This window comes from Humulus lupulus, chromosome 5 (genome assembly GCF_963169125.1).
Source record: "Humulus lupulus chromosome 5, drHumLupu1.1, whole genome shotgun sequence".
Classification (NCBI taxonomy): Eukaryota; Viridiplantae; Streptophyta; class Magnoliopsida; order Rosales; family Cannabaceae; genus Humulus; species Humulus lupulus.
This window is the reverse complement of record NC_084797.1, coordinates 231,106,051-231,117,264: the sequence shown is the minus strand read 5'-3', so window position 1 is coordinate 231,117,264 and position 11,214 is coordinate 231,106,051. Positions and strand designations below refer to the sequence as shown.

Genomic DNA, 11,214 nt, shown 5'->3' with positions numbered 1-11,214 from the left:
GGGGTATTTTTTTTTGGGGGGAAGAAAAAAAAAATTGGGTTTCTTTGTAGTATATAAATGAGATTTTCTTGTAAAAATTTTCACATTGTAAAACTCTACAACGACCACTTGATGTACATCTGTCACATTGAGCATATCACCATAATTGTGTATATTTACACTGGCTTTATTGCTATAATTACTATGGGATTAGAGGCACTAATCCTAACATTTATTGGCTTTTAAATTGTCTTTTATTTTTTTAATATTTTCTCTAAATATTCAATTTTGGACATATACCACTTTTTTGTAAAATAGATATTTTTTAATATTTTTTTACAAAATTATGTTTTCAACGAACCTATTCTAAACATCCTATTCGAAACAAAAATACACTTGCAAAATAATATTGTGCCCGGTGACATTAAAACTCATATCAACATATATAATTAATTAAAAGAGAATTCAACTGAACATTGAATTATATATTAAATGGAGTAAAAAAAAAAACTAGACAAGGGGAGTTACTGAATTTGCATCTAGAGAATAATTCTCATAAAATCTTAATAATTAAATATCCAAATACTACACTTAAATTAGTTAGTCAAATTAGAAAAAGCCATATTCTTCTTAATTAGTATCTGTAACCTATTGGCATTCCAAGCTTATCCAATCGACCAGATCCTGGATAAGCCTTGTGAATAAAGTTGGCATGCAAAGTTGACATCTTGTGTGTTCCACTACTCTGTCTTGCCTCACCAACACCATGGTGAACAATGGAGTTTCTCTTAGTTGAGATTGATCTTTCATACTGAGGAGGCCTCTGTCTTGGAGCACTTAGAGACCTCACTTTCGCCTTCGAAGACTCCGTAAACGACATGTAGTTTGGGTAATCTGAGTAGCCACTCAAGAAGCTTCTTGACCCGTCGCTCTTTGTTGGAGTGAAGGGACTTCTCCTCGAGCTGATTCCACCACAGCCGCCGCCCCTCGAAGAGGTGGCTGAGTAGAATTGAGGGCTGTTGTTGGCCGTGCAGAAGGAGTTTTCTTCTTCCATGTCATTATTGTCTTTTTGAAGCTTCAACGGGCTTAGAGATTGGACTACTTCGTAGGAGGAAGGACTTGGGACTGTTAAGTGAGATGTTGAGTCCTTTGAGGTTGTGAAGCTATGGCTATTTTGATCTGAAAAGAGGTTTCTTCTCTTGACTGTTGTGTAGGGTTTTCCACTGTCGATTTCGAGAACTCTATCACTCTTTTCGTCGTCGGTTGTTACTGAGTTTCTTACTGAAGAACTTCTTAGGTCTCCTGATCTTTCATCACAAATAGCAGCAGCTCTGCCATTTGATTTTGAGCTGTTTTTCTGCATTAAATGGCATAATTGTATTAAGACAAACAAAATTTACATAACAACACGTTATTGTGTACAATTATATATATATATATACCCTGAGGAGTGATGATGATTGTTCATGTTTTCTGCTCTTTGTTCTGGTAACATGTTCAAATTTTTCAGGGGTGGCTGGTCCCTGCAGCAAGAAAATTTTACACATATTTAGTGACTACTTAGTAGTTACATAATTAATGGAAATTAAACACTATTTTCATGTCATTACATTAGTGATTACTAGTAGTTAGTGCATAATTAATGGACATTAAAGACTAGATTTTTATGTCATTACATTGGTGCCCAACTCAATAAATTTTCTTAAAAAAGCAAAGAAAGAAAAAAAGAAGCCAAATTTGACAGATAGAAAAAGGTGAATCCAGAATGCTTATTTCCTTGTTTTTTTTTTTTAAATCATTTCCTTGTTTTGTTTCTTGAGAAAAGAGAAAGGTAAAATCAGAGAGAGTTAACTTAAAAGTGAGAGATGTAACAGACATCTCTTATTTATTTAAACTGCAAAATTAACAAAACAAAAAGTAGGGTTCCTTGTATTCAGATACATGAGTTGTGTAAATATGGATAGACCTTTACAGTCATAACAACCAATCTGCGTACCTTTAAAAGTCATAAATTTCATACACTGAAAAGTCTTCTAGAGTCATAAAGTTAAAGGGAGCCCCACAAGTCCATTAGCAACTATCACTTTTCTTTTTTGTCTATGAAGATATATATGTTTTCCAAACTATATGGTTTTCAAAAATCAAATATTGGAGGCAAAAGTGAAAATTGTCTTACAGGATGATGAAAATGAGAGGACTTGCTACTTGAATGTTGGAATTCCAAAGCATGAACAGATCGGCCACCAATGGCTCGTGCCTGCGCTTGCATCAAAGTTTGCATCCGGTGCAGCCATTCCGCCGTTCGTTTCCTCTCAATGTGGCCTCTTACCAATGCTTGTAACTTCACCAATCCTTTTAGTGCTCGCAATGCTCTTCTTGCCTTCACAATTTTTTGTCATCGAGCAAAGTTAAGTTAGTGCCTTTTCAAATCAATGTGAAAAGCCTACAAATTGATTTGAAACTGTTCTCAAATCTGAACATGATGATATATGTATGTACGCATGGCTAAAATGAAAGAAATAGAAATGGTCAATGGACCACAACCACACCATCATCATCACAATATTTCAGCTTTAAATTTAAACCAATGTAACCAAACTATGGTCATGTAATAAAGTTTGATATAAAATTTTGAACAGTACCAGGCGCCTAAAAGATGGCATTACTGAACAAGCATGAATTGAAAGCCCTGACATAGATATCAAGAAGAAAATGACATTTCACTAGTTACCCCCACAAGGCAGAAGAAAAATTAAATTAAACGTGTCATCTACATACACCCTTTGAGGGGTTGATCTAGAATTTTAATGGAACATTTAAGTGCTCAACTAACCCAAATTCATTCTTATAATAAAGTCAAATTCACATTCTTTTTTTTAAGAAAACAAAACCCAACTCTCTGGCTGGGATGGGACCACCTCAGCTGCCCAAAATAGGGATTTTAAAAACGACATAGTCAAACTTGCATGGAGTTTCTACCATGACAAACTATTCTAAAGTAGTTGAAAATAGGACTCATTTCTTATATCATCAAGTCCCACGTGATTAGAAGAAGAAAAAGTGTTTGTTATATACTCTACTAGTGGACATTTTTGATGAGTTAGTTAACTCATATGCTAAGAGTTAAAGATACTATCAAAAAATGGTATTTTTCAGAATCTTCTCAATTCAGGTGTAAGATCTAAACTCAGAGTCAATTAAAGCAGAGATTTATTTAAATGGGTAAAGAAGAAAAAAGAGCCAAAACCTGCATTAAGTCCAATTTAAGAAACTGTGGGGTGGTACAAGACATAGGGAATAAGAACAACGCAGACCAAAAACAGCATATAGAAAAAACCACACAATTCATAATTTCAATACCATAAACATTAATACACCGACGAATTTAGCTTTGTACAATAAAATTAAACATTACCCACTATAAAAAGGGACCCTTTCTTATAAATGGACCCCAATGACGCCATTACCAACAACTATTAAACCTCTCTGAAAACACCAATACAGCAACAACCGAATATGGAGAGAGGTCCACACGGTTTTTGTTGCATACTAATAGTAACAAGTTTTTTAGGTATTGTGTTCCTTCTTATATGAGAGAAAGATAAGATCTTTAACCTTTTTAAGATTTGTGAAAAACGACGAGAAGACAGCTCAAAGGGGAGCATTGGAGTAAAAAACCAGTGTAATGTTGGCATTATGTTGAGATAATGAGACAAAAACGACAAGAAGTTTTGATAATATAGTATAATACATATAGTAAAGAAAAGGAACCATTTTTTTCTATGCTTCAAAACCACGGTAACAAATAAAAAAAGACAATAAACGAAAACCCAGAAGGCAAATAAGGAAGATGGACACGTGTCAATTGCCCAGATGATGCAAAGAATAAAACTTTGGAGACAATATGGCAATCCCCGTAAACAAAATCGTAATTAGTAAACTCTATAAGGATTATAAATTTATAATATTTTTACTAAAAAATTAAGAGAATGAGAGAAAACGAACCAGGCAGCCTCGAAATGCTGACTGAATCCTTAGAGCGGCCCACTCCTCCTTACTAACGTGCGCCGCGGTGGTGGTTTTCTTACCGCCACCGCCGCTAGTCAGGCGAACAACGGCTGCGGCGGCTTGAGCCGCAGCCACAGCAGCCTCGGCCACTGCGGCGGTAGCAGCAGCGACTGCGATGGCGTGTCTGTCGTCGTCGTGGTCTTGGGCGTTGCGAGGCTGGTCGCGCACGGCTGATCTGGTCGTGGTGTCGTTTGGGTGGTGGGCAGTGGTGGCGAAGTGTTGGTCTTTCTCTCTGTAAGACTTGACGAAGCTCCACCTGCGTTTCTCTTTGTATGGTCTGAAGGAGGAGGAAGAGGATGAGAGAGTGTCAGATTTTTTGAGGGCAAAGAGACCTCGAAACCACTTTGAAGCCTTGCCCATTGTTTGGAAAGAAGAAAGATTTCAGAGGTTAAGATCATCAATTGGTTGAACGAGTGGACGGTTCTTCTGTGACTGTAAGGTCTGGTTATGGAGTAACATTGTTAGTAGAGAGAGAGAATAGGAGTAGGAGAAGGTGGAGGAGGTTTGAGTTGAGTTGAGTTGTGTCGAGTTGGTTATTATATAAAGAAAGAAGTTTAGAAAAAATAGGGAATGCATTGAGTCGATATTGTGATTTATTTATTTATTCATTTATTTAATATTTTTGGAATTTTTGATAGTGCTATGTCTACTCTCTTCAACCGTGCGTGTCTTTCAAAACAACAAATTGGAATAGATAATAATTATTTATTTTAAAATAACTAAAACATATTTACCAATTTTTTGTCAAAAAAAAAAATATACAATTTACCAATTTTATAATTTAAATTAGAAAACATAAACATAGTCTTTTGTAATAGTTATTTTGGCAAATTACTTTTTATTTATAAAAATAAACTTTTAGACTTATTGTTTTGTCAAAATAATAAAATTAAAGAAAGATAAATCAATTATTTGAATACTCTATTTCAATTAATTAATCATTTTGCATTTTATTTTTAAAAATTACCCTATATGAATTCAAAAGAATTCAAAAGGTTAAAAAAAATTCATAAAAAGTAATTTATTTATATAATATATATTTTGTGTAAAGGTTCACGTCATTTACCTTTTATTTTAATCGATTGCTTGTTTGGACACTTTATTTTATAAAAATGATATTTAAAACATTGTGTTTTGGCAAAACTTAAAAAATAAGTATATATAGATAGATTATTTGAACCACATGTATTTGATTACATGTTTAGACTATTTATTTTAAATAATTAATTTTTAGATCTCGTGTTTGTCAAAATATTAAAAGTATATATATTATTTGAACCACATATATTTTGGTTGATTACTTATTACTCTCTTATGAAAATTGAAATTGAAAAAATTTATAGAGAATAAGAGAAAAAAATGTGAGAGAAATTAGATTTGAGGAAAATATAAGATTAACAAGAATGTTTAGAATATATATAAAATCACGAAGAGATATTTATATATATTATTATTAATTTAAATAATAATATTTTATAAATATATTATTTAAATTCAACTATATTTTTCAAAATAATTTTTTTAAAACATGTAACATTTAAACTAATGTGTAGTGTAACTACATTTATATATTATTGTTATATGATACTTAAGTAGTTAATATATATTATAATTTTAAAAAATTGTACCATACACATTTACTACATGCATGCACGTTTATTTTTTTAATTAAGGTTATTTTTTAGTAATTTGTAGTGATTAAGTAGTTATGAAGTAAAATTATAATTAATTACAATTATTATAATCTATAAAATGAATAAAAAAATTAGATTAAAGGAAAAAATAAATGAAGTGGTTTGAAAAGATGAAATAAATAAAGTGTTTTGAAAAGATTTTAGAGTGTCACATCATCGAGATAGAGTGATTTAAATATATTTTAGAGTGTCACATTTATATAGAGATATAGATAGATATTTTTTATAATTAGATATATTAGTTATTTTCTTTAATTATTAACTAAAAATCATAAATTTGAAAAAGAATAATTAAAAAATGTGAAAAAATTAAAAAATAGAAAAAGTGTTTTAGAGCATTTTTAGAGTGTCACATCATTTCTTTAGTACTATCTTTTATATAAATATATAGATTCATTTAATTAATATTAAAATGAATTTCAAAATTAAAAACAATAATAATTAAATAAAGGTCTTCGTGTTGTACTACCTATAAAACACCATTGTTGTATGTTTAAAACAAATATAATTTGGATTGAGTTTGGAATAGTGTTGGATTCTAGCCGTGCTCTCCATCGTGATTTTCAATGGTGGTTCTCCTGTCTCTTTTTCAACAAGTTATTGCTTTTTGGTGTTTTAGATCTTGTCATTGGTCTTGAGGTGTCGTTGTGGTGGTGGGCTACTCTAGGGTGTTGATCCTTGTCCTTCCAAATCTGTCGTCAGTGTATCAGGATGGTGTTGGCGAGGTGGTGGGAAACGTGGCCTTGGTGGGGTGGGACATCTCAGGGTTTTGTGGTCATGGTGGTGGGCAGCATGGTCATGATGTGGTACGACATTTCGAGCCAACACTTTGGGCTTTGTGGCTCAGAGGGTGGTGGTTATTCTGGTTGTGGAGTGCAAGGGGTTGTGATTGAAGGTTTTGTGGTGGTATGGTAGAGGTCTTCATTCCATGGTGATGTTGTTGTTAGTTTTTATTTTTGAGTTTTTGACTTTGTTTGTTGTAATAATGGTCTATTATGGAATTAATAAAAAACCCTCAACTATAACCCCAAAAGAACCTAATTCCGTAAACACCATAGAGGAAGAATGAAATGAATATCTTATCGAGGTAATCGTATTTGATGTGGTAGATATGCTCTTCAAGCACTTGAACCCGCTTGGATCACATTTAGACAAATAGAAGCAGGGCGACGAGCAATGACACGAAACGCACGCGCGCGGCAGAAAAATATGGGTGCGTGTATTTCCAGACAAACCAGTTACAGTAAGACCTACAGAAACCCATATGGGTTCGGGAAAAGGATCTCCCGAATATTGGGTAGCTGTCGTTAAACCAAGTAGAATCCTTTATGAAATGAGTGGGGTAGCCGAAAATATAGCCAGAAAGGCTATTTCAATAGCAGCTTCCAAAATGCATATACGAACTCAATTCATTATTTCAAGATAGAGATGTAAAACCAAAAGAAAAAGGCTTTTGGATGAAAAAAACACAATTACAACTTTCTTTCTTTTTTTTAACAAACAACATTTCTTTTTTTTTACTTCGCCCTTTGCTTTGCATTGAAAAAACAGATAAAAAATTATATGATTCAACCTTAAACCCAATTGAATGTAGCGGATAACAGCAGAGCCAGAAAATTGATGTGTATTCGAATCATAAGAGCTAGTATTCGCCGATATGCTCATACTGGTGACGTTATTGTTGCTGTAATCAAGGAAGCAATACCAAATACAACGCTAGAAAGATCCAAAGTAATCAGAGTTGTAATTGTACGTACTTGTAAAGAACTCAAACACGACAATGGTATGATAATACAATATGATGACAATGCTGCAGTTGTTATTGATCAAGAAGGAAATCCTAAAGGAACTCGAATTTTTGGCACAATTGCCCGTGAATTAAGACAATTAAATTTCACTAAAATAGTTTCGTTAGCACCTGAAGTATTATAAGATGAGACCCTAATACAATTTTTATTTTACAGAATGAAATTAATTTATCACATTGTCTTTGGGAACCTAGGCTTATGCCTTTTTTGTTTATCTCTCCCCTAGTTCAGTTCATATTTAGGTGGTGTTGCCATTTTGATTTGGAGCACCATTACTTGATTACAAGATATTTAGAAGACGATTGACTTTTTCTATCTGTTTGTGTGGGATCATGATCAGTTTTCCCATTCGCACCTCTATATTAGTGTCTATCATTACTGGGATAAAACGTTGTTTTTGGGTTTAGTTACTCCATCATAAGGTAACCATTTTTGAGTCATTTCTTTTAAGTGACCTATACCGCCCATTGGGTATCACTTGACTTATAAGTATTTTGTCATTTTTAACTATTGAATGATAGTTCATTTATCTTTAAATAAATAATTCAATAAAAAATATAAATACATTAACAAACTTATACTTGAGCTTTAAAAATTAAATTATATATAATTATTTTACAGCCTAAAATATACAAATAAATTAAAATCCTCAAAAATCAACTTGGAAGCATTAAAATAATTGAATATGTACATATAAACAGGACTAAGAGTAATTATGAAAAATCACGCGTTACACTATTTAAAAAAAATTTAAATCATCGCATTACAACAAAAAAAGTTATCTTTATAATATTAAAAATTTGTGACACAAGTTGTAACTAAAAAATAATAATTGTAATCAAATTTTCACTAATACAGTTTAGCCACAACCAATTATATATAATGATAATATTTATTGTAAGTAAATATATATTTGGTCAGATTTTTGCGATTAATACTTTTAGACACAGTTTTTTAATACTGGAAAAAATATAATGATATTTTTTTGAATCACAACAAAATGTGATAATGATTATCAATTCTATTTACAATTATCAACCCAACACGACCCACCAAGAACACCCATGGAAGGAGTGACAAACCTCATCATGAGCGAGAGCAAAACCACAATAGCACCACCACTTTGGGGGGTCAATACCACTACCATATTAGGGATGTGCAAAAGCTTTTGCAAACCGCTCAACCTGAATAACCCAAAACAAAAAAATCGAAAACAAATGCAATCTCAATAACCCGACAAAAATTCAAACTGTCTAAGTATTATATTAGGTGGTTTGGGAATTACACCAACCCAAGTAATGTAACCCGAATAAATTGATTAAGAGTTTTTTTCTTTATTTATACATACATCTACTACATATATTATTATTGCATATAAATATCATTTTTTTAATTTTTAACAAGAAATTTAGAATAATGTTTTAAAGTTTCAATTTAGAATAATATGTCTAAGTTTGGAAGAGGTATACTATACTTTAAGTTTGTTGAATCTAATTATTTGAACATTTAAAAAAAAAACTTAAAATTGGTTTAGGCGGGTTAACCCAACCAAACTGCCTAAAACATTGGATGGGTTAAACTTTTTTTTTCTTAATTTGATGGGTTAGAGTTGGATTTTTGCAACCCGATTTTTACAATTGGTTGATTACAATATGTTATAACCCGACCAAACTGACCAATGAGCACCCCTAACACATATTTACAAATTTTTGGCCTAGGTCCAAAATGAACCCCCAACCTCTTGGTACACTACTACAAAAAATGATTTTTAGCGAGCCCTAACACAATTTTTAGGAATCTTGGGGCATGAGCCCTCTATTTTGAGCCTTAAAAAGTGAGGATTTTTAGGACTCGCGTTTCGAGCCCTAAAAGAATACTTTTAGGGCTCGCATAGCAAGTCTTGAAAAAGTTTTTTTTTAATTTTAAAAAAATTAATTTGTGGGTTTTGAAGCCCAAAGCACGGTGGTGATAGCCAGCCGAGGCCCACGACAGAGCTCAGGTGAGACGACGCGCCCCACCATTCAAAGGTGGTGGTTCGAAAAACAAACTATTGGGTTTTAAAGCCCAAGCCAAGGGAAATGTCGTGGTGGCGGTGGTTTAGTTTAAAATGGCTCAGAAAAGCTCGGATCTACGCTTGAAGGTTCGGAAATCACCATGAATTCTGACGAACATTGACTTCTAACTCAAGTGACCATTGAGGCTGATTCTTTAGTGGGTTTTGAAGCTCAAGAAGCAAGGAGTATGGTGGTGGTGGTGGTTCAGCTCGTGGTGGCTCGAGGTGGGCGGAAAGTGCTCGGAAAGTTTGGGAGAAACCCAAAATCGCAGAACTTCGAGTGCTCCGTTGAGGGCCTTAGGTCGCGCGTGAGAGGCTGGTCTTCGAGAGTTTGGGGTTTCGGGGGACAGCGCATTGAATGGGATGGCGCGTGGCGATGGTCGACGGCGGGAGGGCGGCCATTCAGCCCTGGCAGAGACGACGCAGAGAGAGAGAGAGGGGGAACTTCAGGAGAAAGAGAGAGGGAGGGATCTGAGGAGAGAGAGAATAAGGGCCTGAGTGATTTTTTTTATTTAGTTATTAATAAAACTTTTATTTATTTATTTTCTTTTCTGATTTATAATATATAATAAAACTTTTGTTAAAAAAAATTATTCAAATTTTTAGGATACACATAAGTTTTTAGGACTCGCACTGCGTGTCCTAAAAGAAATTATTTAATAACTCTCAATGAGTGTTCTAAAAAGTCTAGGAACTTTTGTTAAAAAAAATCAAATTTTTAAGACACACATCAGTTTTTAGGGCTCACATTATATATTTTAAAAAAAATTATTTAAGGACTTTCAATGAGTGTCCTAAAAAGTCTAAGAGTTATTTTTAGAACTCGCATATAAGTCGATGCCTAAAAATATATCCTAAAAGCCTATTTTTATAACAGTGGTACAAAGCAATAAGCCCCCACCGCATGGCCTAACCCTGGGTGGTTCACAAATTTTTCACTTTTATTGCGATTATATGTCGAAATCATAAAAAGGATATATCACTAGCTCATTTTAAAGAGACCTACTTTAGAAGTCCCATAATGATTAGTTTACTCATTTAGATGTACATATATAATTCAAAAAATTTATTATAATAATTAATTACAAATTATTAATTATTCATTTACTTTTTATTTTTAATTTTTTATAAACGTATATCTTTTTTCAATATGTCACTCTTTCAACTCAAAATTAAAAAGATTAAAAAAAATCATCCCTTAACATTTGTACAAATAAAAATACGTTGTTTTTATTATTTATTTTAAATTCTCATTCTTTTTTAATATATAATTAAAATTCATATAAATATAATAAAAATAAATTCCTTAAAAATAAATCATAAATTAATTAATTACATTAAATATTATATATTATTATATTTTTATTATTTTCGATAAAGTTTTTTTTAAAATAAAACTTTCATAAATAATCTGTACCAATAAGTAATGATTAAAAATAATTATTATTGAATAATTTTCCAATATATATTTATTTATTAAGAGATGAGTTATATCAAGTAAAATTGCCAATTAGATTTACACCCAACTCTAAAGCCATCATCCAAAACTCAAAAATTATTAATAAGCAAAATTACAAGATAAAGAAGGAAAAATAACAAAATCCCCAAAAGG

The 11,214-nt window shown here is 32.3% G+C and overlaps 1 protein-coding gene across 1 annotated transcript; it reads right to left on the bottom strand.

The window, feature by feature from the left end:
• Window positions 1–443: 443 nt before the first annotated feature.
• Window positions 444–4,580, bottom strand: LOC133778342 (protein IQ-DOMAIN 22). The gene is made up of 4 exons (XM_062218232.1): window positions 3,985–4,580; window positions 2,156–2,359; window positions 1,422–1,502; window positions 444–1,336 (listed from the first exon to the last, which is right to left on the bottom strand). Exons 1-4 carry the CDS (start codon window positions 4,405–4,407, stop codon window positions 614–616), a joined length of 1,431 nt encoding a protein of 476 aa, XP_062074216.1. The 5' UTR covers window positions 4,408–4,580; the 3' UTR covers window positions 444–613.
• Between the last annotated feature and the right edge of the window lie 6,634 nt (window positions 4,581–11,214).

Coding starts and splice junctions, on each gene's coding strand:
- LOC133778342 (XM_062218232.1), bottom strand. CDS start 4,407: ATGGGCAAGGCTTCAAAGTGGTTTCGAGGTCTCTTTGCCCTCAAAAAA. Junction 1,503..2,155: donor CCTCTCATTTTCATCATCCT/GTAAGACAATTT, acceptor TTCTTGCTGCAG/GGACCAGCCACCCCTGAAAA. Junction 1,337..1,421: donor AATCATCATCACTCCTCAGG/GTATATATATAT, acceptor CATTTAATGCAG/AAAAACAGCTCAAAATCAAA.